General features: G+C 44.4%; 1 protein-coding gene across 1 annotated transcript in view; it reads right to left on the bottom strand.

The window, feature by feature from the left end:
• The window catches only part of ME1 (malic enzyme 1), a 484,969-nt gene that overhangs the window by 249,514 nt on the left and 207,830 nt on the right, over positions 1-27,625 (bottom strand). Inside the window, exon 5 of the mRNA XM_069726431.1 lies at positions 12,866-13,027. Within this exon, the coding sequence (XP_069582532.1) occupies positions 12,866-13,027 (162 nt within the window). The remainder of the gene's footprint in view (positions 1-12,865; positions 13,028-27,625) is intronic.

The raw sequence follows: 27,625 nt of genomic DNA, 5'->3' as shown, positions 1-27,625 counted from the left end.
GGTGGCTAGATCCTTTTGGTGGCCGTCTCTGTCGCGGGATGTGCGTGTTTTTGTGCAGTCCTGTGGGATTTGTGCTCGGGCTAAGCCCTGCTGTTCTCGTGCCAGTGGGTTGCTTTTGCCCTTGCCGGTCCCGAAGAGGCCTTGGACACATATCTCTATGGATTTTATTTCTGATCTTCCCGTTTCTCAAAAGATGTCAGTCATTTGGGTGGTCTGTGATCGCTTTTCTAAGATGGTCCATCTGGTACCCTTGTCTAAATTGCCTTCCTCCTCTGATTTGGTGCCATTGTTCTTCCAGCATGTGGTTCGTTTACATGGCATTCCAGAGAATATCGTTTCTGACAGAGGTTCCCAGTTTGTTTCAAGGTTTTGGCGAGCCTTTTGTGGTAGGATGGGCATTGACTTGTCTTTTTCCTCAGCTTTCCATCCTCAGACTAATGGCCAGACCGAACGAACCAATCAGACCTTGGAAACATATCTGAGATGCTTTGTTTCTGCCGATCAGGATGACTGGGTGTCCTTTTTGCCTTTGGCTGAGTTCGCCCTTAATAATCGGGCCAGCTCGGCTACCTTGGTTTCGCCATTTTTCTGCAATTCTGGGTTCCATCCTCGTTTCTCTTCAGGACAGGTTGAGTCTTTGGACTGTCCTGGTGTGGATACTGTGGTGGACAGGTTGCAGCAGATTTGGACTCATGTAGTGGACAATTTGACCTTGTCCCAGGAGAAGGCTCAACGTTTCGCTAATCGCAGACGCCGTGTGGGTCCCCGACTTCGTGTTGGGGATCTGGTTTGGTTATCTTCTCGTCATATTCCTATGAAGGTTTCCTCTCCTAAGTTTAAACCTCGTTTCATTGGTCCGTATAGGATTTCTGAGGTTCTTAATCCTGTGTCTTTTCGTCTGACCCTTCCAGATTCTTTTTCCATGCATAATGTATTCCATAGGTCATTGTTGCGGAGATATGTGGCACCTATGGTTCCATCTGTTGATCCTCCTGCCCCGGTTTTGGTGGAGGGGGAATTGGAGTATATTGTGGAGAAGATTTTGGATTCTCGTGTTTCTAGACGGAAACTCCAGTATCTGGTTAAATGGAAGGGTTATGCTCAGGAAGATAATTCCTGGGTTTTTGCCTCTGATGTCCATGCTCCCGATCTTGTTCGTGCCTTTCATGTGGCTCATCCTGGTCGGGCTGGGGGCTCTGGTGAGGGTTCGGTGACCCCTCCTCAAGGGGGGGGGGTACTGTTGTGAATTCTGTGGCAGAGCTCCCTCCTGTGGTCACAAGTGGTACTTCGGCTGATTCTCTCTGTGAGCTTCTGTTGGTGGAGGGAAGTGGTACTGCGGCTTCTGAGTTTCATCCCTCAGGTGATCTGGTGAGGTCGTTAGGTGCTTCTCTACTTAACTCCACCTAATGCTTTGATCCTGGCTTCCTGTCAATGTTCCAGTGTTGGACTTGCTTTTCCCTGGATCATTCCTGTGGCCTGCTGCTCTGCATAGCTAAGTTCTTCTTTGCTATTTGTTTGCTATTTTTTCTGTCCAGCTTGTCTAATTTGTTGCTGGAAGCTCTGGGACGCAAAGGGTGTACCTCCGTGCCGTTAGTTCGGTACGGAGGGTCTTTTTGCCCCCTTTGCGTGGTGTTCTTTAGGGTTTTGTGTAGACCGCAAAGTTACCTTTTCTATCCTCGATCTGTTAAGAAAGTCGGGCCTCACTTTGCTGAATCTATTTCATCTCTACGTTTGTCTTTTCATCTTAACTCACAGTCATTATATGTGGGGGGCTGCCTTTTCCTTTGGGGTATTTCTCTGAGGCAAGGTAGGCTTATTTTCTATCTTCAGGCTAGTTAGTTTCTCAGGCTGTGCCGAGTTGCATAGGCAGAGTTAGGCGCAATCCACGGCTGCCTCTAGTGTTGTTTGGAGAGGATTAGGGATTGCGGTCTGCAGAGTTCCCACGTCTCAGAGCTCGTTCTATGATTTTGGGTTATTGTCAGATCACTGTATGTGCTCTGACCGCTATGTCCATTGTAGTACTGAATTGCCTTTCATAACACTAACCTCTATAACTTACCTCTCCCTCTTTCTGACCACAATCTGTTTACATTCTCTTGCCTCTCCACTCCTTGTCCACAATCCCCACTCCACCAGCTTACATACCCTCGCAGAAATCTTTAACACCTCGATCTACACTCACTGTCTGAATCCCTTCTCCCTCTTACAGACCTAAGTATCTTACACAAAGCGGATGCCGATGCCGCTTTATATAACACCACAATAGCTGCAGCTCTTGAATCAGTTACCCCTCTCACAAATACCAAAGCTCACAAAATCAACAGACAGTCCTGGCACACCAGCCTAACCAAAGAACTGAGACAGGCTACCAGGGTTGCTGAGCGGAGATGGAGAAGATAACACTCTAACGAGGACTTCATCACATTCAAATAGCCCCTCACTATTTTCAAGGCCACACTTGCTGCAGCAAAACAAACCTACTTCTCATCTCTCATATCCTCTATATCTCACAACCCTAAACAGTTGATCAACACTTTCAATTCTCTCCTCCATCCCCCAGCACCTCCTCCCTCTCCACTCATCTCGGCCGAAGACTTTGCCTCATTTTTCAAGCAGAAGATTGGTAACATTAGAGACAGTTTGGGTCGGCAACCCCAAGAGCCTTTCCTCCTAACTGCTCAGCCCTCCTCCTCCAAAACCAACTTCTTCACCATTACAGAAGATCGACTCTCCACTCTACTCTCAAGATCATATCTCACCACCTGTGCACTTAACCCGATCCCATCCCACTTCATCCCAAACCTCACCACAGTCTTCATCCCAACCCTAAACCATCTCTTCAACCTATCACTAACAACTGGTGTTTTCCCCTCAAGCTTTAAACATGCCTCAATCACACCTATCCTCAAAAAGCACTCTCTTGACCCATCCTCTGTATCTAGCTATTGCCCCATATCACTTCTCCCCTATGCCTCAAAACTACTGGAACAACACGTCCATCTTGAACTGTCCTCCCACCTCTCTTCTTGCTCCATCATTGACAGCTTACAATCTGGCTTCCGGCGCATCACTCCACTGAAACTGCCCTAAATAAAGTCTCCAATGACCTATTAACCGCCAAAGCAAAGCAACACTACTCTGTCCTCCTCCTCCTAGACTTGTCCTCTGCCTTTGACACAGTGGACCATTCCCTATTACTACTGACCCTCTCATCTCTTGGCATCACAGACTTGGCCATATCTTGGACCTCCTCATACCTAACAGACCAGACATTCAGCATCTCCCACTGACACACCACCTCCTCACCTCGCCCTCTATCTGTCAGAGTCCTGCAAGGTTCAGTCCTAGGGCCCCTGCTCTTCTCCATTTACACCTTCGGCCTGGAATAGCTAATAGAATCTCAAGACTTTCAGTATCATCTATATGCTGATGACACACAGATTTACATCTCTGGACCAGATGTCACCTTCCTACTAACCAGAATCCCACAATGTCTGTCTGCTATTTCATCCCTCTTCTCTGCTAGATTTCTAAAACTTAATATGGACAAAACAGAATTCATCATCTTTCTCCCATATCACTCAAACCCCCCCAATGGACCTTAAAGTAAATGGCTACTCACTCTCTCCAGTCCCACAAGCTCGCTGCCTCGGGGTAATCCTTGATACTGATCTCTCCTTTAAACCACATATCCAAGCCCTATCCACTTACTGCTGACTTCAACTCAAAAATATTTTCCAGATCCATACATTCCTAAGCCAAGAATCTGCAAAAACCCTAGTCCATGCCCTTATCATCTCCCGCCTTGACTACTGCAACCTCCTGCTCTGTGGCCTCCCCTCTAACACTCTTGCACCCCTCCAATCTATTCTAAACTCTATTGCCCGACTAATCCATCTGCCCCCCTGCTATTCCCCGGCCTCTCTGCTTTGTCAATCCCTGCACTGGCTCCCCATTACCCAAAGACTCCAGTTCAAAATCCTAACCATGGCATACAAAGCCATCCACAACCTGTCTCCTCCATACATCTGTGACCATGTCTCCCGGTACTTACCTGCATGCAACCTCTGATCCTCACAAGATCTCCTTCTCTACTCCCCTCTTCCCACAATCGAATACAAGAATTCTCCCGCACATCACCCCTACTCTGGAACTCTCTACCACAACATATTAGACTCTTGCCTACCGTGGAAACCTTCAAAAATAACCTGAAGACCTACCTCTTCCGACAAGCCTACAACCAGCAGTAACCACCGATCCCCCAAACCACTGCATGACCAGCTCTGCCCTTGCCTATTGTATCCTTACCCAGCCCTTGTAGATTGTGAGCCCTCGTGGGCAGAGTCCTCTCTCCTCCTGTACCAATCGTGACTTGTATTTTTTAAGATTACTGTACTTGTTTATATTATGTATACCCCTCCTCACATGCAAAGCACGATGGAATAAATGGCGCTACAATAATAAATAATAATAATCTTCTTATTCCAATGAACTATGTCAATTATACAGTGAATAAGAAGTGGATAAGTGGGACTTCAATGGACACTCAGCACTAGGAACCTCAAAAGACTCAGTCAGGTATTCCTGTGGCACTTATATTGTAGTCACTAATGGGGACTTGGACATACTGCATATAGAAATTCTCTAATAAACACCTAGAAAAAAATAAATTCATCTCTTTTATTTGCACTTGCAGAAAGCATGCATGTGCAGCGCCCCAGAGATCTGGTCGTTGCAGTATGACACTCTGCCACTAAGGGGAGTGATGGTACGTCTGATGGCACTGAAGGAATTCTCCTGACCAGGTATCACCAGAACACATTACACTTCACACTCCGGCCACTAGGGGGAGAAAAAGGCTTTATTTATTGGGCAACTCCTCACACTGGTAAAACTAGGGGCTGGGGAGGAAGTTAGTCAGAAGCTGACTGGGTTGGATTCAGGCAACATCCTGTGGCAGGGGGTGTTGTGGGGAGAAGACACAGGGGGGTCCCTGTCAGGCGTGGGAACCTGGCAGGAGCCTAACGAACAGAACAGAACGTTACGGAACCGCGCCTGCACTTCCTTGCGGCGGTATCCTAAGAAAGAGACAAGAAAGGGAAGGATATTGTGGAACAGTGTAAACGAGATCAAGCAAAAAGGAGTACCAGTAGGAGTCGTGCCGTGAGACTGAGGCAACATCCTACTGAGGCGTGTAGCCGGTGGCCGGAACACCGCGGGAGTAACTGACTTCAGGCCTTACTTCGAACTCCGCAGGACAGTTAATTATAGGTTGGCTGTCTACCTTAAATTTCCTAAGAAGACATAGGGGGCAACATTGGGAGAGGGGCGTCTCTAGGGTCCCGGAAGACCTCCAAGCCTTCCCGTCATACGGGTGCGTCCTAGCCAAAACATACCTGGGGGACGAGAAACTAGTAACATCTGGAACTAAAGAGAGAGAGAGCTGTAGAGAACGAACGAACGAGAACAGCAGTTGTGAGGACTATACCGAATGCTCAGCAGGGTAGGACTACAACACACAGGCGCTATTGGTGGGCAACGATTTCCATCTGCGAGGGAAACTCTGGAAGTGCCCATCAGACCGGCCAGTCTCTGATAGCCCTGTTAAACGTGCTCTGGATTGAGGATCCTGAAGTCTTCAGTAAAGAGGTAAAGAGACTGCAACCTTGTGTCCTCGTTATTGCCTGCACCTCACACCATCGCCACCTACACCACTGGGAAGCCCTGGGGACATACTTCACCTGTGGGAAGGTATACCATCCAGCTGCCATTCCATCACCCCAGCGGACCCCAAAGCAGCGTCGGTCACCCTGACCGAACACCACAGGTGGCGTCACGAACCCCTGACAGACTGTACCACCACCTTCATTGGACGCCCCTTAGCAGGGTCGTGGACCGGGTCTAGCCACCGTGATAGCCTCAGAACCGAACCAGAGAGGCCCGGTACCGAAACGCGTGGCCCTGTGTCTGGGGGCGATCCACATGGGGAAATCAAATTCCCTGAAGCTGCTCTATGATGGGTGGTTTATGGGGTCTGTATTCTGTGAACAGAAAGACACAAAGGGACTTGTGCAACATTGCCGCTGTTCACACATCCGAATTTCATGTGCGAGTACTATCCGTGGTTTTCACAGACCACTTACACTTACGATATACTTTGGGCATATCCGATATTTTCCTCAGACTGAAGGGTCCATGGAAAATATTGGAGATCTGACGGGATGGATGAAAATTGGCAACGCAAGGCTATGGGTTCGTGAAAGAAATCAGACTGCAAAAGATGATATCCGAGTGAGGTCCAGTTTTCACGGACTATCACAAAAGAGAAGTTGGAGAAGCTTTTTTTCCTCCATGTATTAGAAAAACTAATGACACTTGGACCACACTCGGATCAAACTCTAATCAGAATAATATGTCCGGTTTTCTTGTACGTGGCAAATACTGACGTCTGACTGCTGCTCCCGGCGCCGGTGAAACCTCACAGTGCGTAGTGGCATGATGTCAGGATTCATACGTCTGCAGTCACTTAAAGGGGCTGTTCCAGTAGTGATCTAAATGCTTGGTCCCAGTAAAACAAAATAAACTATACTGATTGGGCAAGCGCTGATTGGGCATCGGGGTTACTTTTCACAACAACAATAGCACCGGAGCCCCAGGGAGAGCGAGTGATGACTCTGCGGGAACTGCGCCAGCACAGAAGCAGAGTATAAGCTTTATTATTTTAGCGGAGCCAAGCATGGGGTATGAGAAGACGTTGTCCAAGTAGTGGACAACTTCTTTACGACTGGACTGGACAAGGCCTTTAATGACTATTTCTTTGCTCAACCAGTCCAGTGCATTTCTATGAGATATCATTCCTCACTGTTCTTTGCTACTTGTAAAAGTTGAGAAATGGAGACCTATTAAATCAGAAGCAGGCCACAGGGAAGAGCAGTGTGGAGCTGCATTTACTAGGAATTCACTAAACTCTGCAGACTGCTCTGTTAGGGTATGTGCCCATGATCAGGAATTGCTGTGAGTTTGACGCTGTGTATTTTTGCAGCATCCAACCTTCAGGGGCCAGATGTTACAGCATAGAGGATGGGATTTCAAGAAATCCCATGCCCACTATGCATCCATAGTCACCAGCTGATCACCTGCAAACACTGACACATGGCGCGTCTTTCAAGACCCCAGCTTGCCAGTTTCTCTTGTGGAGACGCTAATACAACAACAAATCACCGACTGGTACATGAGAAGAGAAGGTGTTCAAAGTCTAGTGAACATATAATCCCTTCTAAAACCAGCTTTTAATAATTAAAAATAAAATAAAAACACCTACCCAGTAAAAAGAATGGTTAAACATCATCAATAAATATTGACCACAAACCTACAATAGCCCTGCAGTAAACCTATCTTAATACCTGCCTTACTGTGGAGGTGGGCACCCTAAGGAACAATTTTTTGGCACCCCCACTCAACAAGGACTATCTCTCGCTCTCCCCTTTTAATTCCCTATCAATATGGGTGGGAAAATAATACTATGATAGAACAGAGATGAAATAAAACATAAAAATTAATAATGTAAAGCCAATAGATATTTTTGCAGGTTAATTGTAGACAGATAAATAACAAAAAGATAATCAAAAGAAATTTTTCTTATCCAATATCATGACCAGCACTCCAAAACTGTAATGTGATACACAATACACCTGCCTCGACAGATACAACAGGACAATGTAAAGTCTATAGAATCATTCATAAGCCAAATATGGAAAATAAACCAGGAGTGACTAATCATGAGCCGGAATCACCCCGCGTGGGTCCATATGAGACTAGAAGCTGCCACAACCCGATTGGCTCTGCTACATAGAGGCGATGTTCATATCGTCTCTATGTAGTAGAATTACTCACTTGCTATGAGTGCCGACCACTGGGTGGCGCTCACAGCACACCGGCAGTGACAACCATAGAGGTCACCAGGAGACCTCAAGTTGTCATGCCAACACACCGGTGACCCGCGATCACGTGATGGGGGTTACTGGTGTGCGTATTTCCGGCGTGATTGCCGGAAGCGTGATTTAAATGCTGCAGTCAGAGTTTGACAGCAGCATTTAACTGGTTAATATCCATGGGTGGATCGCAATTCCACCCACGGCTATTGCAGGCACATGTCAGCTGTTCAAAACAGCTGACATGTCCCCGTAAAGATGTGGGTTCACCGCTGGAGCCCACATCAAAGGGAGGGAGTCCGACATCGGCGTACTATTGCGCCCGATGTCGGTAAGGGGTTTGTCATGGTTGTGGACAGGGTTCCTTCCCTGTCCTCTCGAGGTTAATTTGTATAGCCTCCTTCTGATTTGGGAAGGGCTATATTTACCCACCTTCATCTGGGGATCCTTGTCAGTGATACATCTGTCTTGGCTGTGTGTCTGACCCCCTGGTGTGCTTGCATACTGTTTAGTCCATTTGCTTTCTTGTGTATGACTCGGGCTGTTTTCTCATTCTGTGCTTTGCCTTGTGACTCTGTGCTAATTGTCTGTATCTAGCTCTGACCTTCGGCTTGGTACTCTAACTTCCCTCCTGTCTGCCCCGTTTGTACTGCACCGCTATCTTCATCTCCCCGACCTTTTGCTATGTCCCAACCACACTTATGTCTCACTCTTTTGGCACTTCATCGATCTCCCGGCTTGACTTCGGCTCGTTCAGACTGCTCTCCGGCTCCGCCGGTCACCGCCACCACTCGGCATCTGGCTCTGTCTCCGTCCACTCCCCTTTAGGTCATGTGTTTCAGGCCCTGCGCTCCGGCAGGTAAGCTCACCGCAGCGCTCCTTACTCTCTGTTCTTCTGTAACACGTGCAGAGACTCCTGCTGTAAGTCTGCAGCAGGACTCTTGATAGGGTTTAAATACAGTGGTAGTAATTTTTGCAAATGTGTTAAAAAGGAAAAACTGAAATATCACATGGTCATAAGTATTCAGACCCTTTGCTCAGTATTTAGTAGAAGCACTCTTAAGCTAGTACAACCATGAGTCTTCTTGGGAATGATGGAACAAGTTTTTCACACCTGGATTTGGGGATCCTCTGCCATTCTTCCTTGCAGTTTCTCTCCAGGTCTGTCAGTTTGGATGGTGAACATTGGTGGACAGCCATTTTCAGGTCTCTCCAGAGATGCTCAATTGGGTTTAGGTCAGGGCTCTGGATGGGCCAGTCATGAATAGTCAGAGAGTTGTTCTGAAGCCACTTTGTTATTTTATTCTTTGTTATTTTAGCTGTGTGCTTAGGGTCATTGTCTTGTTGGAAGGTGAACCCTCGGCCAAGTCTAAGGTCCAGAGCACTCTGGAAGAGGTTTTCATTCAGGATATCTCTGTACTTGGCATTCCAGTTTCCTTCAATGACAACCAGTTGTCCTGTCCCTGCAGCTGAAAAACACCCCCATAGCATGATGCTGCCACCACCATGTTTCACTGTTTGGATTGTATTGGGCAGGTGATGAGCAGTGTCTGGTTTTCTCCACACATACAACTTAGAATTATCACCAAAAGGTCTATCTTCATCTCATCAGACCCAAGAATCTTATTTCTCATATTCTGGGAGTCCTTCATGTGTTTTTTAACAAACTCTATGCGGGCTTTCTTATGTATTGCACTGAGAAGAGGCTTCCGTCAGGCCACTCTGCCATAAAGACCTGACTGGAGGAGGGCTGCAGTGATAGTTGACTTTGTGGAACTTTCTCTCATCTCCCTACTGCATCTCTGGAGCTCAGCCACAGTGATCTTGGGGTTCTTATTTACCTCTCTCACCAAGGCTCTTCTCCCACGATTGCTCCGTTTGGCTGGACAGCCAGGTCTAGGAAGACTCCTGGTGGTCCCAAACTTACTCCATTTAAGGATTATGAAGGCCACTGTGCTTTTAGGAACCTTGAGTACTACAGAAATTCTGTTGTAAGCTCGGCCAGATCTGTGCCTTGTTACAATTCCGTATCTGAGCTCCTTGGCCAGTTCCTTTGACCTCATGATTCTCATTTGGTCTGACATGCATTGTGAGCTGTGAGGTCTTATATAGACACGTGTGTGCCTTTCCAAATTAAGTCCTATCAGTTTAGCATTTGACCTAAATATGAGTGTCTGAGCAAAGGGTCTGAATACTCATGACCATGTGATATTTCAGTTTTTCTTTTTTATTAAATTTGCAAAAATTTCTACATTTCTGTTTTTTTCAGTCAACATGGGGTGCAGAGTGTACATTTATGTGAAAAAATAACTTTTTGAATTTACCAAATGGCTGCAATGAAACAAAGAGTGAAAAATGTAAAGGGGTCTGAATACTTTCCGCACCGACTGTATGTACTATACTGCTTACTGCATGTGCTCCATGTATTGTACTGTTCTATATCTGAAATGTGTGTGCCATACTGCACTTTACCTGTTCTACATTCACAGTATTGGTCACAAACTGGACTACTTGTATTGTACTAATCTCTCTGTGTTCCAGAACAAGATGCAAACATTTTCTGACTGCATAAAAATATATTTACACATTTTGGTGCTGATTATGGGGTCAATCACAAGTTTTACCTGATATAGATTTGTGTTCTCAAGTTATATCATTTTCTTGTCATCATGAAACAGATTACCATTTTAACTTGAAAAACTGATGTATATTACTATGCAGTTATTGCAATAGCCCACCACTGTTGACTTATGCTAGTAGATACATTAGGTAGTTGGGTACATTTGGGTACGCCTGTAACTTCCAATATTATATTATTAGTATGTACTTTACATCATAAACTGGAAGACTAAGGTAATAAAATGTATTTTTAGCTGTAGAGCCTTATTTATTATCATTTGCATACAATCCTTCATATGCTCGCAAATCCTTTTTCCATTACAAAACCTCTACTTTATTACCCACAGAAGTTGTGGTTTCTGTAGAGTTTTGTAGACATACTCAATACTGGGCAAGTCTGAGCAGCTGAGACAGTCTGGAATAACAGCAGACGCAGTAATGACAATGAATGGAGCAGAATGCTTCTGTGTGATAATCAGGGCATGCATGATGCTTCATAGCGGTGCACACAAAATGATGCTTCATACACAGAGAAGAGTCTGAACCACGCTGTCCATGCCTTACCATCCCAAATACTGTGCTCTGTGGCTCCACAGCCTTAGGGCAATTGGCACAGCTATTGGCGGCATTCAAGGCTATGAGAATTTCTGCTAAACCGCATGACTGTGTAATATATAGTGGAACAAGGCTGGCAAATTCATGTTCTATATTCCCATAAAAATGAACTACAGAGACAAATATGAACTTAAATTGTGTATTTAGCTGATTTGATTATATAAATATTAAAGAAAAATGGTTATATAATATCAACTGTGATGGGGGAGGGGTAGATGGAGAGAAAGATGATTAGCACATCTTTCAGCACAAGTGGTACGTAAAGAGCTGTACCTTATGCAATCAAAATCGGTTTAATCAACTATAATGCTAAGGCCAAAGAATGGTCTTCTGCCTATTTATTGTACTTCCTTCCATACATATTGGCATGACAGAGGCATCCATGATGCAATGTATATCATGGATTTATGGATGCTGAATATACTTGTTTACAATCACACATACTTAAAGGGAATATATCACTAAGATCAAACCCCCAAAACAAACATGTCATTGCATGTCGGTCTTTGAAATATAAATCCAATGACACCTTTATACCTTCTACATGTTGCTGCATTCCAGAGTAATCATGTTAATTCATATGTGAATGAAGTATTAAGTTCTTTGGGTGTCACAGAGAATGACTTTTGGCTTGATGTGTGTCAAACAGAAATCAGTCCCAGGAGCGCTGAAGGAAACTCAGACAACATATGTCGTTTGCCACAACGCGTTTCAACGGTAAACACCGTCTTCTTCAGGTGGGAAGAAGACGGTGTTTACCGTTGAAACGCGTCGTGGCAAACGACATATGTTGTCTGAGTTTCCTTCAGCGCTCCTGGGACTGATTTCTGTTTGACACACATTCTTATCCTCCTTTGGAAGTATTCAGCTGGAGCTGCGGTGGTGCTCAACAACTCCCTTTCATCTCCCCTTCCCTGGGTCAATTCCTCTGCGCTCCCCTCTGACTGCTTTCACTTATCTTGCTTTTTGGCTTGATGGACAGCTCAATCTTTGTGTGCCAGTTGGGTGCATTTGGGGTGAAAGAACTCAACTGGCTGTCCTGAACTCAATCCCATCCAACAGCTTTGACGTAAACTAGAACTTAGACAATGAATCTGGCCCTCTCATACAACATCATTGTCTGACATTACAGACATTGTCTGACATTACAAATGCTCTTCAAGATGAATGGGCAAAAATTCCCACAAATACACACAGAAGAGTGGAAGCTGGTACATCCCATTCTAGATCCATAGTCATTAATATGTAGTTTTCCCCCTACCCCATCCTTTGCAGCTATAACAATTTCAAGCGAATTGTACAATTTGTGCGCTTTGTACCTTAATTTTATAATTGTATTGTAAAAAGGCAGTAATGCAGTTTACTTTGCAAATATTCAATAATTGCATGTATGTCACCACACCCAAGTATGATGCTTCACTTCTTGATATATATTTGCAGCATTTACACTTGTATCTGTATAATCTCTAACGAATAATAAAAACCCAATTATTGACGCATAACCATCTTGTATCAAATTGATCTTTCATTTGAGATCCTTGAATAATTCCCAAATTAAATTGCTAGTGTTAGTTACATAGTAACCATGAATTACAAGATACTTATACTATATATGAAAATGCTATATCATATTCTAATTAAATTACACATAAGAATGCTGTAGACATCTTCATCTATGAATTGTTTGTTTTCATGCCTACCTCATTGTCAGTTCCCACATCCAGCATCACCGGGAGACACTCTTGAGGCTTTACTCCTCCACATGCTGTGTATAGAGCCAGTTTACCAACTGGAATGCCCATGCCATAACTTCCAAGGTCTCCAAGACCAAGAATTCTTTCTCCATCTGTTATAACAACAGCCTGTAAAAGCATAGAACACATGATATAGATAATGAACATGTGTTTTTGTCTTCATGCTCCTGCAAATTACCTTATATCATGATGCATTCCCCGTCTAAGCAATTGATAAAGATAGGTTATGGCAGAATGTAATACTAAGCAAAGCCAATGTGGTTAAATCATCACTGCTAAGTGAAATCCAGGACAAACTGGAAATTATATAATTAGTGTATGATTGACTTACAAAATTACAAGACTGAACATTTGACAAAGTCAAACCGTACAATAACAGAGCATGTAGAAACAGTACAAAGAGTATAATACAAATGGAAGCTCTCATGGACAGCTGACATTTTTACGCTTCCTTTTCACCCCATCTAGGTGCATCACTTATGTCGTAATAGCCATCACAATAGCTATCCCAATTGCTTATCAACTAATAATTAATGAAAATTGTCTCTATAGTGCAATATTTGCCCCAAACCACCTCATACTCATAGGAATTCGATACCGTAATACCGATAGTTAACATATTACTCCACTTAATTACGGCTGAATACATTTGAGCACATTGCACACAAAATGTAAAAATGTTATGTAGTATCCGTACAAATTTCTAGAGTTACCACAAATTACTGCACTCTCTTTAAAAATAGAGCATTTTTTCCAGTGTCCTTGAAAAATAAATGTGTTGCGTCAATGACTTTTGTGAAGTTGGAGAGACTTGTACAGAAAATGATTGTGGACATCATCATATTTCTAGCTCACAGTGAATAGTCATATACTTCTAAATGATCTTCATGGTTCATTATGTCTTTACAATTGTGATGCAGCGATGTCCTTGCTGTGCCGAGAAAAGGCAGTGACCATATAAAGTTCAAAATAAAGTCTTGTTTATTTTATCACATACTCACAAACCAGAAAAATAAGCAAACAAGTCCTTCGGCATGCAGCCGGAAAAATAAAGTTAGTCCACAATCCGTTGCCGTGAATGTAAACACCACCGTGTACGTTGGGGTGGCAGGCTTTTTAGGCTCTGCCTGGCCCGTGTTGCTCCACATGGAAAGAGCTCCTCATAAGCCCCCTGCTAGGTCTGACTCCCAAACCAATACTGACACACCCAAACTCTCTTGCAGGGTTTTTTTTTTCCTCCAGATTCTATGGCCATGGGCCACTATAAGATCTGGGCTGGAAGAAACAGACCGGCCCCACTACCTTCCTGCAGTCCGTTTCAAAAATAAAAGCCCATACCGGGTTTTCCTGAATAATTTCTGGGTCAAATAACTTGACCCAGTTCACACTCACTTTTATTCTTCCCTGTGTCTCACAGGCAAACCTGCTGTGAGCACAGGGCACTCCAGCGGATCTAATATGCCTCTAAGCACATCCTGAGGGATACATAGCGACCCTTGCATATGACACCGGTCAAAGCCTCACATACCCCCCCCTCCGTTCAGACTTGTGGGGTTGAACATTTGTCAGTATACATGGTGCCCGTGACAGGGCATCTGCATTTCCCTGTGATTTCCCAGCCCGATATTCCACAGAGAAGCTGAAGTTTTGTAGGGACAAGAACCATCTGGTGACACGGGCATTCCTCTCTTTTGCATTTCTCATCCAGACGAGGGTTGAATGGTCCGTTACCAACCGAAACTGACGTCCGAGCAAATAGTAGCATAGGGACTCCAAGGCCCGTTTAATCGCCAAGCACTCCTTCTCCACTACGCTATAATTTTTCTCTGCCGGGGTCAGTGACTGGATGCTCATCCCCGTTCACCTCTTGTGACAGCACCGCTCCTAAGCCTACCTCTGAGGTATCGGTTTGCACAATAAAGGTTTTCTTTAAGTCGGGGCTGATGAGGACCGGCTGTCCACACAACGCCGACTTCAGAGACTGGAACGCTTCCTCTGCTTGAGGATTCCACTTGACCATCACCGTTTTCTTCCCTTTTAACAGGTCCGTTAGGGAAGCCGATTTACCAGCAAAATTGGGTATAAATCGACGGTAATACCCAATGATGCCAAGGAATGCCCTCACTTGTTTGGTACTTAAGGGCTTAGGCCAGTTTTGAATGGCCTCAATTTTGTTCACTTGAGGTGTGATAACCCCCCGGCCGATCACGTATCCTAAGTACCGGGCTTCCGTGAGACCTATCGCGCATTTCTTTGGGTTTGCTGTTAACCCTGCGGCTCTAAGAGACTGCAGCACTGCTTGTACCTGGGACTGATGGGTGTCCCAGTCGGTACTAAAGATGACTATGTCATCCAAATAGGCTGAAGCGTAATCTCTATGTGGCTATAACACAATGTCCATCAGCCTCTGGAATGTGGCCGGAGCCCCATGTAAGCCAAAAGGTAAGACAATGTATTGATAGAGACCCTCTGGGGTTATAAAAGCAGTCTTTAACTTCGCTGATTCTGTTAAGGGAACCTACCAGTAACCTTTTGTGAGATCCAGGGTGGTGATGTACTGGTCCTCCCCCAGTCTCTCAATTAGCTCGTCCACCCGTGGCATGGGATAGAGGTCAAATTTTGACACTTCATGTAACTTCCTAAAGTCATTACAGAAGCGTAATGATCCATCTGGTTTTGGTATTAGAACAATGGGGCTAGCCCACTTACTTCTGGACTCCTCAATGACTCCCAACTGAAGCATTTGCTTTACCTCGGCCGTGATGGCTTGCCTTCGGGCTTCTGGCACTCGGTATGGTTTCATCTGCACCTTTACCCGGGGCTCAGTGACAATGTCATGCTGAATCACCGAGGTTCGCCCTGGCAGCTCTGAGAATACATCCATATTCTGCTGTACCAAAGCTCGAGCCTCCTGCTGTTTTGTGAGGGCATCATTGACTTTTACCTCACACCCGGCTGTATCCTTGGCAAGTGCCAGAGCGACCTCTGATTGTATTACCGTAGGTGCTTCTGTGACCAAACATTCTCTGTCCTTCCAGGCCTTTAGCAGGTTTACATGGTACAGCTGCTCGGGTTTTCTTTTCCCGGGTTGGTACACTTTGTAATTCACTTCCCCCACCTTCTCTCGTATCTCAGAAGGCCCTTGCCACATGGCCATGAGTTTACTCTCTGGGGTGGGTACTAGTACCAACACCTAGTCTCCTTCTTTAAAGTTCCTGACCGTGGCCCTTTTATTATATGTACGGCTCTGAGCGGCCTGGGCATCCAACAGATGCTCCTTTACTATGGGTTGCACGACCGCAATCCGATCCTGCATACTTGCCACATACTCGATAAAACTCTTATGTGGAGTGGGCTCCTGTTCCCACGTCTCTTTGGCTACATCCAGCCATCCCCTTGGGTGCCTGCCATACAATAGCTCAAATGGGGAGACTCCTGTGGACGCCTGTGGTACCTCGCGTATGGCGAACATTAAATATGGCAATAACATATCCCAATCCCTCCCATCCTTGGCGACCACCTTTTTGAGCATGGCCTTGAGGGTCTTATTAAACCTCTTGACCAACCCATCGGTTTGTGGATGGTATACTGATGTACATAATTGTTTAATTTGGAGCAATTTACATAGCTCTCTAGTTACTTTAGACATAAAAGGGTTCCCTGATCTGTAAGAATCTCCTTGGGTAGCCCAAGGTGACAAAACATGGCAAACAGTTCACGGGCTATTAGTTTACCCGAAGTGTGCCGGAGCGGTATCGCCTCTGGGTATCGGGTGGCGTAGTCTATGACTACTAATATGTGCTGGTGGCCCCGGGCGGATTTTACTACTGGTCCTACCAGATCCATCGCTATCCGCTCAAAATGTACTTCTATGATGGGCAGAGGCACTAATGGACTCTGGTAGTTCGTGGTGGGTGAGGTTAGTTGACACTCAGGACATGTGTCACAGTACTTTTTAACCTCAGCGTAGACACCAGGCCAAAAAAAACTCTGTAATATGCGCTCTAGCGTCTTTTTGGCCCCCAAATGCCCCCCCAACATGTGAGTGTGAGCCATGTCGAGCACCACCCGACGATAGGGTTGGGGCACTACCAGTTGTTCCACCACCTCATCCCGGATTTTATCAACCTGTACAGTAACTCCTGGTTGATCATCATCCGGGGAAACTCCTTTTCTGCACCAGGTTGTTGTGCCACCCCATTCACCTCGACTACTCTTTCCCTTGCCCGGGTCAGAGTGGGATCCTGGAGCTGGGCCGTCCCGAACTTACCATGTGACACCTCCAGCTCGGGAATTGGTGGATTCTCCTCCACTTCTCCTGCCAATACCTCTAGGGGAAACCTATCAGGATTACACACTGTCCCTATGGTGGCGACCCCTACGGCAGGTATCCCTGGTTCGGGATCTTCAAGTTCTGCACCCAGAATGCTTTTTTACCCTGAGAGGGTAAAGTCTGTTCTCCCAGAGGGACCAGAACAGGGGCAAGTCTCTACCCATCACAGTCCCATACGGAAGAGTCTTTACCACTCCCACCACATGTTTTACCTCTCCACATGGGGTGGAGAACGTGACCTCCACAGTCGGGTACTCTCGGAGGTCTCCATGTATACACACTACCCCCACCTTCTGTCCATTAGGACTGTCCACAGCAACCAGGGACCCGTGTACCAGGGTCACCAAGCTCCCTGAGTCCAAGAGAGCATCCGTCTGGTACCCATTAACGAGTACTCTGCACAGTTGAGGTTCGGTACCGGCAGGGTCTGTAGTGGCAATGCAGACTGGCTGGGCATACATAGACACCCGGCGGGTATACCCGCAGTCCATGGGTTCTGTTGCTAGGGGGCAATTAGCAACCACATGTCCAGGTTCTTGACATCGCCAACACGTAATGACTATGGCACGAGGTAACCTTGGGGCCAGTTTAGGGGACACAGGTCTGTGGTCACTCTCTTTTCGAGACATCCTCTCAGCACGGGCTTGGTCCGGTTTTGTCCCAGTGGAGGACCGTGGACTTTTCTCAGACTCCTGAGCTGGCGGAGCCTTTTGTGACAGCAGAAGCGGAGCAGTGTCCCGTATAAAGTCCTGGGTGGCCTTATATCACTCTATCAAACCTACAACCTGGTCTAGAGTACCCAGGTCCCCTTGACCCACCCAACACTGTATGGCTGCTGGCAGAGCCCTCACCAGTCGGTCGACCACCACCCTCTCCACTATCTGACTTGTGTTTAAAGTCTCAGGTTGGCGCCACCGTTTCACAAGCTGCAGTAAGTCAAAAACCTGAGACCGGGCAGGCTGGATTTCCACAAAAGTCCATGAAAACACCCGTTGGGCTCTCACTTAAGTATTAACCCCCAGTCGGGCAAGGATCTCACCTTTTAGCTTGGAGTAGTCCTGGGCTTCCTCCCGACTGAGGTCAAGGTAGGCCTTTAGCGCATCACCCCTCAGGAACGGAGCCACAACTTCAGCCCACTGTGCTGCTGGCAGATTCTCCCGCTCTGCCGTGCGCTCATAGACGGTGAGGAAAGCTTCCACGTCATCTTCTGGACTCAATTTCCTCAAAGCGGAGCGTACCTTGTCTCGGGCATCGCGACGTTCCGGTTTCGGTGCTGGAGGTGCCTCACGCAGGGCTGTAATTTGCTGCAGCAACATGTTATTAGTTTGTTGCTGTTGTTGCTGTGTGATGACCAGCTGCCTCAGGATCTCCTCCATTTTGTCTGTAGGCATGAGTTGCAATGTAGCAGGCTTAATAATAGACATGCAAATGGTGTTGGGGTATGCCTTAATTCACACTGCCCGCATTCTCCACCAAATGTGATGCAGCGATGTCCTTGCTGTGCAGTAAAAAGGCAGTGACCCATATAAAGTTCAAAATAAAGTCTTGTTTATTTTATAGCATACTCACAAACCGGAAAAATAAGCAATCAAGTCCTTCGGCATGCAGCCGAAAAAAATAAAATTAGTCCACAATCTTTTGCCGTGAATGTAAAGACCACCGTGTATGTTGGGGTGTCCGGCTTTTTAGGCTCTGCCTGGCCCATGTTGCTCCACACGGAAAGAGCTCCTCATAAGCCTCCTGCGAGGTCTGACTCCCAGGCCAATACTGACACACCCAAACTCTCTTGCAGGTTTTTTTTTTCTTTCCTCCAGATTCTATGGCCATGGGCCACTATAAGATCTGGGCTGGAGGAAACGGACCGGCCCCACTACCTTCCTGCAGTCCGTTTCAAAAATAAAAGCCCGTACCCGAGCTGCCGCCACGTCACCCACCACCCGAGCTGCCACCTCACCACCACCATAATAATGGAACTTGACCCAGTTCACACTCACTTTTATTCTTCCCTGTGTCTCACAGGCAACCTGCTGTGAGCACAGGGCACTCCAGCGGATCTAATATGCTTCTAAGCACATCTTGGGGGATACATAGCGACCCTCGCATATGACACCGGTCACTGCCTCACAACAATGTATCTGTAAAAAAAATGTTTACAGATACTAAAAATATGTCCAGAAAAAATACAAAAAGTTGGAAAGCCTGCTGGGTACTCTGGTGGAATGATTTCAGGGGAAAGCCAGTTCCTCAAGCTTAAGAGTATTCATAAAATTTCATTCATGTTAAAATTTACAGTATGGTGAAATTTACAACTAGACTCTTAGAATAAGGCCTTATTCATACATTAGTATTTTTGGACAGTATTTCATCAGTATTTGCAAATAAAAAAACAGGAATATCTCCAAAACCTAGAAGTGTGACTCCTTCAGTTATATTTTTTCTCTCCGCTTTAGGAAAAAAATGGTATGACCTTTATTTTACCCCTAATATACAAGTAGTCAGAGATTTATCTGGTATAGAGAAGGACTGGTATGTAGAGATGTGTCTATATATTAGTATAATATGCCTGTAAAGAACAAGCATACTGTTTAGATCTACTGTATAGGCAAAGCAAATCCACATATACAGTTTGATGCTATCTGCTAGTGCTTCTACCTGCCATGCTAGAGGCTGTGAGTTTAACCCCTTTACCCCCAAGGGTGGTTTGCACGTCAATGACCAGGCCAATTTTTACAATTCTGACCACTGTCCCTTTATGAGGTTATAACTCTGGAACGCTTCAACGGATCCTGGTGATTCTGACATTGTTTTCTCGTGACATATTGTACTTCATGATAGTGGTAAAATTTCTTTGATAGTACCTGCGTTTATTTGTGAAAAAAACGGAAATTTGGCGAAAATTTTGAAAATGTCGCAATTTTCAAACTTTGAATTTTTATGCAATTAAATCACAGAGATATGTCACACAAAATACTTAATAAGTAACATTTCCCACATGTCTCCTTTACATCAGCATAATTTTGGAACCAATTTTTTTTTTTGTTAGGGAGTTATAAGGGTTAAAAGTTGACCAGCAATTTCTCATTTTTACAACACCATTTTTTTTTTAGGGACCACATCACATTTGAAGTCATTTTGAGGGGTCTATATGATAGAAAATACCCAAGTGTGACACCATTCTAAAAACTGCACCCCTCAAGGTGCTCAAAACCACATTCAAGAAGTTTATTAACCCTTCAGGTGTTTAATAGGAATTTTTGGAATGTTTAAATAAAAATGAACATTTAACTTTTTTTCACAAAAAATTTACTTCAGCTCCAATTTGTTTTATTTTACCAAGGGTAACAGGAGAAAATGGACCCCAAAAGTTGTTGTCCAATTTGTCCTGAGTACGCTGATACCCCATATGTGGCAGTAAACCACTGTTTGGGCGCATGGGAGAGCTCGGAAGGGAAGGAGCGCCGTTTGACTTTTCAATGCAAAATTGACAGAAATTGAGATGGGACGCCATGTTGCGTTTGGAGAGCCACTGATGTGCCTAAACATTGAAACCCCCCACAAGTGACACCATTTTGGAAAGTAGACCCCCTAAGGAACTTATCTAGAGTAGTGGTGAGCACTTTGACCCACCAAGTGCTTCACAGAAGTTTATAATGCAGAACCGTAAAAATAAAAAATCATATTTTTTCACAAAAATTATATTTTTGCCCCCAATTTTTTATTTTTCCAAGGGTAAGAGAAGAAATTGGACCCCAAAAGTTGTTGTCCAATTTGTCCTGAGTATGCTGATACCCCATATGTGTCAGTAAACCACTGTTTGGGCGCACGGGAGAGCTCGGAAGGGAAGGAGCGCCGTTTGACTTTTCAATGCAAAATTGACAGGAATTGAGATGGGACGAAATGTTGCGTTTGGAGAGCCACTGATGTGCCTAAACATTGAAACCCCCCACAAGTGACACCATTTTGGAAAGTAGACCCCCTAAGGAACTTATCTAGATGTGTGGTGAGCACTTTGACCCACCAAGGGCTTCACAAAAGTTTATAATGCAGAGCCATAAAAATAAAACAAAATTTTTTTCCCACAAAAATTATTTTTTAGCCCCCAGTTTTGTATTTTCCCAAGGGTAACAGGAGAAATTGGACCCCAAAAGTTGTTGTCCAATTTGTCCTGAGTACGCTGATACCCCATATGTGGGGGGGGAACCACCGTTTGGGCGCATGGGAGGGCTCGGAAGGGAAGGAGCGCCATTTGGAATGCAGACTTAGATGGAATGGTCTGCAGGCGTCACATTGCGTTTGCAGAGCCCCTAATGTACCTAAACAGTAGAAACCCCCCACAAGTGACACTATTTTGGAAAGTAGACCCCCTAAGGAACTCATCTTGATGTGTTGTGAGAGCTTTGAACCCCCAAGTATTTCACTACAGTTTATAACGCAGAGCCGTGAAAATAAAAAATCTTTTTGTTTTCCCACAAAAATTATTTTTTAGCCCCCAGTTTTGTATTTTCCCAAGGGTAACAGGAGAAATTGGACCACAAAAATTGTTGTCCTATTTGTCCTGAGTACGCTGATACCCCATATGTTGGGGTAAACCCCTGTTTGGGCACACGGGAGAGCTCGGAAGGGAAGGAGCACTGTTTTACTTTTTCAACGCAGAATTGGCTGGAATTGAGATCGGACGCCATGTCGTGTTTGGAGAGCCCCTGATATGCCTAAACAGTGGAAACCCCCCAATTATAACTGAAACCCTAATCCAAACACACCCCTAACCCTAATTCCAACGGTAACCCTAACCACACCTCTAACCCTGACACACCCCTAACCCTAATCCCAACCCTATTCCCAACTGTAAATGTAATCTAAACCCTAACCCTAACTTTAGCCCCAACCCTAACTGTAGTCCCAACCTTAACCCTAGCCCTAACCGTAGCCCTAACCCTAGCCCTAACCCTAGCCCTAACCCTAGCCCTAACCCTAACCCTAGCCCTAACTCTAGCCCTAACCCTAGCCCTAACCCTAACCCTAGCCCTAGCCCTAACCCTAGCCCTAACCCTAGCCCTAGCCCTAATCCTAGCCCTAACTCTAGCACTAACCCTAGCCCTAATCCTAACCCTAGCCCTAACCCTAGCCCTAATGGGAAAATGGAAATAAATACATTTTTTTTATTTTTCCCTAACTAAGGGGGTGATGAAGGGGGGTTTGATTTACTTTTATAGCGAGTTTTTTAGCGGATTTTTATGATTGGCAGCTGTCACACACTGAAAGACGCTTTTTATTGCAAAAAATATTTTTTGCGTTACCACATTTTGAGAGCTATAATTTTTACATATTTTGGTCCACAGAGTCATGTGAGGTCTTGTTTTTTGCGGGACGAGTTGACGTTTTTATTGGTAACATTTTGGGGCATGTGACATTTTTTGATCGCTTTTTATTCCGATTTTTGTGAGGAAGAATGACCAAAAACCAGCTATTCATGAATTTCTATTGGGGGAGGCGTTTATACCGTTCCGCGTTTGGTAAAATTGATAAAGCAGTTTTATTCTTCGGGTCAGTACGATTACAGCGATACCTCATTTATATAATTTTTTTATGTTTTGGCGCTTTTATACGATAAAAACTATTTTACAGAAAAAATAATTATTTTTGCATCGCTTTATTCTCAGGACTATAACTTTTTTATTTTTTTGCTGATGATGCTGTATGGTGGCTCGTTTTTTGCGGGACAAGATGACGTTTTCATCGGTACCATGGTTATTTATATCTGTCTTTTTGATCGCGTGTTATTCCACTTTTTGTTCGGCAGTATGATAATAAAGCGTTGTTTTTTTGCCTCGTTTTTTTTTTTTTTTCTTACTGTGTTTACTGAAGGGGTTAACTAGTGGGCCAGTTTTATAGGTCAGGCCGTTACGGACGCGGCGATACTAAATATGTGTACTTTTATTGTTTTGTTTTTTTTATTTAGATGAAGAAATGTATTTATGGGAATAATATTTTTTTTTTTTTTTCATTATTTTGGAATATTTTTTTTTTTTACAGATTTGGAAATTTTTTTTAAACTTTTTTATTTTGTCCCAGGGGGGGACATCACAGATCAGTGATCTGACAGTTTGCACAGCACTCTGTCAGATCACTGATCTGACATGCAGCGCTGCAGCCTTCACAGTGCCTGCTCTGAGCAGGCTCTGTGAAGCCACCTCCCTCCCTGCAGGACCCGGATCCGCGGCCATCTTGGATCCGGGGCTGGAGGAAGCAGGGAGGGAGGTGAGACCCTCGCAGCAACGCGATCACATCGCGTTGCTGCGGGGGACTCAGGGAAGCCCGCAGGGAGCCCCCTCCCTGCGCGGTGCTTCCCTGCACCGCCGGCACATCGCGATCATGTTTGATCGCGGTGTGCCAGGGGTTAATGTGCCGGGGGCGGTCCGTGACTGCTCCTGGCACATAGTGCCGGATGTCAGCTGCGATAAGCAGCTGACACCCGGCCGCGATCGGCGGCGCTCCCCCCGTGAGCGCTGCCGATCGCTATGACGTACTATCCCGTCCAGGGTCAGATAAGCCCAGGGCACCTCGACGGGATAGTACGTTTAAGGTCACAGAGGGGTTAAATCCCCAGGAAGACCACAAAAGAGAAAAGCAAATAATTTCTTTAACTATAAATAACCTACAGTGGGTACGGAAAATATTCAGACCCCTTTCAATTTTTCACTCTTTGCTTCATTGCGGCCATTTGGTAAATTCAAAAAAGTTCATTTTTTTTTCTCATTAACGTACACTCTGCACCCCATTTTGAACTGAAAAAAAACAGAAATTTAGAAATGTTTGCAACTTTATTAAAAAAGAAAAACTGATATATCACATGGTCATTAGTGATGAGCGAATATAGTCGTTACTCGAGATTTCCCGAGCACGCTCTCGGGTGACCTCCGAGTATTTTTTAGTGCTCGGAGATTTAGTTTTTCTCACCTCAGCTGAATGATTTACATCTGTTAGCCAGCTTGATTACATGTGGGGATTCTCTAACAACCATGCAACCCCCACATGTACTTATACTGGCTAACATGTAAATCATTCTGCTGCGGTGATGAAAACTAAATCTCTGAGCACTAAAAAATACTCGGAGGTCACCCGAGCGTGCTCGGGAAATCTCGAGTAACGACTATATTCGCTCATCACTAATGGTCATAAGTATTCATTCAGACCCTTTGATATTTTAGCTGTGTGCTTAGGGTCATTGTCTTGATGGAAGGTGAACCTTCAGCCAAATCTGAGGTCCAGACCACTCTGGAAGAGGTTTTCATAAAGGGTATCTCTGTACTTAGCCGCATTCATGTTTCCTTCAATGGCAACCAGTTGTCATTACCCTGCAGCTGAAAAACACCCCCATAGCATCATGCTGCCACCACCATGTTTCACTGTTTGGATTGTATTGGGCAGGTGATGAGCAGTGCCTGGTTTTCTCCCACATACCGCTTAAAATTATCAACAAAAAGGTCTACCTTTGTCTCATCAGACTAGAGAATCTTACTTCTCACAGTCTGGGGTCCTTCATGTGTTTTTTAACAAACTCTATGCGGGCTTTCATATGTATTGCACTGAGAAGAGGCTTCCGTCAGGGGCCACTCTGCCATAAAGACCCGACTGGAGGAGGGCTGCAGTGATAGTTGACTTTGTGGAACTTTCTCCAATCTCCCTACTGCATCTCTGGAGCTCAACCACAGATCTTGAGGTTCTTCTTTACCTCTTTCACAAAGGCTCTTCTCCCACGATTGCTCAGTTTGGCTGGACGGCCAGGTCTAGGAAGACTTCTGATGGTCCCAAATTTCTTCCATTTAAGGATTATGGAGGCCACTGGTCTCTTAGGAACCTTGAGTACTGCAGAAATTCTGTGGTAACCTTGGCCAGATCTGTGCCTTGCCACAATTCTGTCTCTGAGCTCCTTGGCCAGTTCCTTTGACATAATGATTCTCATTTGGTCTGATATGTACTGTGAGCTGTGAGGTCTTATATAGACAGGTGTGTGCCTTTCCAAATCAAGTCCTATCAGTTTATTTAAACACAGCTGGACTCCAATGAAGGAGTAGAATCATCTCAAGGAGGATCACAAGGAAATGGACAGCATGTGACTTAAATATGAGTGTCTGAGCAAAGTGTCTGAATACTTATGACCATGTGATATTTCAGTTTTCCTTTTTTAATAAATATGCAAAAATATCTACACTTCTGTTTTTTCAGTCAAGATGGGGTGCAGAATGTGCATTAATGAGAAAAAAATGAACTTTTTTAAATTTACCAAATGGCTGCAAGGAAACAAAAAGTGAAAAATTTAAAGGGGTCTGAGTACTTTTCGTGCCCATTGTATATCGAGTCATCTACTGATTACAGAGAGATATCCTCGCTCCAATGACCAGAGTTAGATGGTGGAGAAAAAAAGAACATTTACAAAAGTTTCCTGAAGATACAAGCATTGCAACTGGGCTCTCCTTCCACATGGACTCGGAAACAGCTGAAATTAATCTGAAGATGGATGTGGTTAATTAAAACAGCAATTCTACTCTGCAATTATGTTATTTTTTTTCTATGAAAGCATCTAAACTTTTTTTTTAATCCATGTACTTTTACTGCTAAAATCAGCTTCTGAGGTAGGCTTTTGTATAGATCCATGGCTTTTATTATAAATAACCTTTCCATTTCTGAACAGAGTGTATATCTAACTGGTCATTTCTTGTTGATACTGTGAACTGGTGCTCAGAAATAAATTTTTAAATTCCAGATATCAATTCACCAGTAATTCTTTGTAAAACAGCAATATAAAAACACAGAAGTCTGAATCTTTCAATTATAGTTTATCTCCCTGTTGGTTTCTGTTAGGAAAAAATTGTATAACCTTTATTTTACCTCTAATATGCAAGTATTTAGAGATGTATCTGTTATAGAGAAATACTGATATATGGAGATGTGTCTCTATATACCAGTACAATATGCCTGTAAAGAACAAGCATACTATTTAGATCTATAGGCAGAGCAAATCCACATATACTTAACAGTGCACTCTGATGCTATCTCTCCCGCTCTGGCTTTAGATTGACATTGAATGCTTATATGTAGGCATGTAGTCTATCAGCTACGCCCAGACGCCATCCCAGTTTAATTTGTGCTATGACATATAGAACAATCAATACCCGGATGTATAACTTTCTATTTATCCACTTTGACTCTCATATGCCATGTAGAAGCCCAAACACTTGGTGTCGCAATTTAAGACAAACTTCTATTGCCTGCACTTTACTACTTAGGTTGGTGTCATATGAAAACGTAGACCGTGCGATTAATCTCATTTTATGTAAAAAACATTCCTAATCTGAAATTGCAACACCATAAAGAAAACTTGTGGAATTACTGAATTCATAGGAGGGAAAGATTTGTTAAGTATATGCAAATGATTACAAAATGGAAACAAAATTTTTGAAAACTTCTCAATTTTTTCTGCGTTTGTGTATGAGCGCCATGTGCAGAAATCTCTGCTCTTACACACCTTGGCGCATTATCAATGAGGCTATTAATGGTTGTCTGAGAAATGTTCTGCCACCATGAATGCTCTTGTCATACAAATTATCATCATCCACTGCTGAAAGCTCTGTCTGCCATTGCTGACCAATGATGTCAACAGAAGTGTTTGATGGGAGACAAATCCACGGATGCTGTTGGCAAGGGTACCACAAACAACATGCATTGTGATGTTGTTTTGAAAAGTAGCTCTTGGGACCCTTTTTAGAAATGGCCGTACCACTTATTTCACAAACAAATCAATATACTCCCAAGCTTTTAGAGTACCAGAAATGAAAACTGGAGAGGTCCAGCTACTGTACATTGTGCCACCCCACACCATAATCCCCGGAATATGATCGATGTTCCATTCCTTTGCGAATGCCTCTTATTGGCGTCCCCCACATGGTTCCCATTCCAATCTCCGAATATCAAAGCAAGCAAGACAAAATCAGTACTCATCATTGAGTAGGAAAGATCTCCATTCCAGCCTCCATTGCCATCTTGCTTTGCACTATCCACTTTTGAGAGCAGCAGCACGAGGTCAAAGGAACAGCTGTACCTGGAAGTCTGACTCGTTGCCCATTGTTGTGCAAATGACTCAGATGGTTTGTGTAGACATTCTTTAACACTGTAGGCTTGGTATATCCAATTTTACTTTCAGTAGAGAATGGATCAATCGTGGAACTATTGGTATAGATATTTCACCAAAGTGAAAGTCATTTTTCAATATGACAACACCAGGCCGTGTGTTACTACTGTGAGCAGTCTGTGTGGCCTAAATGTGCTACCATGGCCTACAGCATCTCAAGACTTACCTTCTGTAAAGCACATCT

Source organism: Ranitomeya imitator, chromosome 5, assembly GCF_032444005.1.
Source record: "Ranitomeya imitator isolate aRanImi1 chromosome 5, aRanImi1.pri, whole genome shotgun sequence".
In the NCBI taxonomy this organism is placed as follows: domain Eukaryota; kingdom Metazoa; phylum Chordata; class Amphibia; order Anura; family Dendrobatidae; genus Ranitomeya; species Ranitomeya imitator.
Note: the sequence above shows the minus strand (reverse complement) of the source record. Positions and strands in the feature narration are given on the sequence as shown.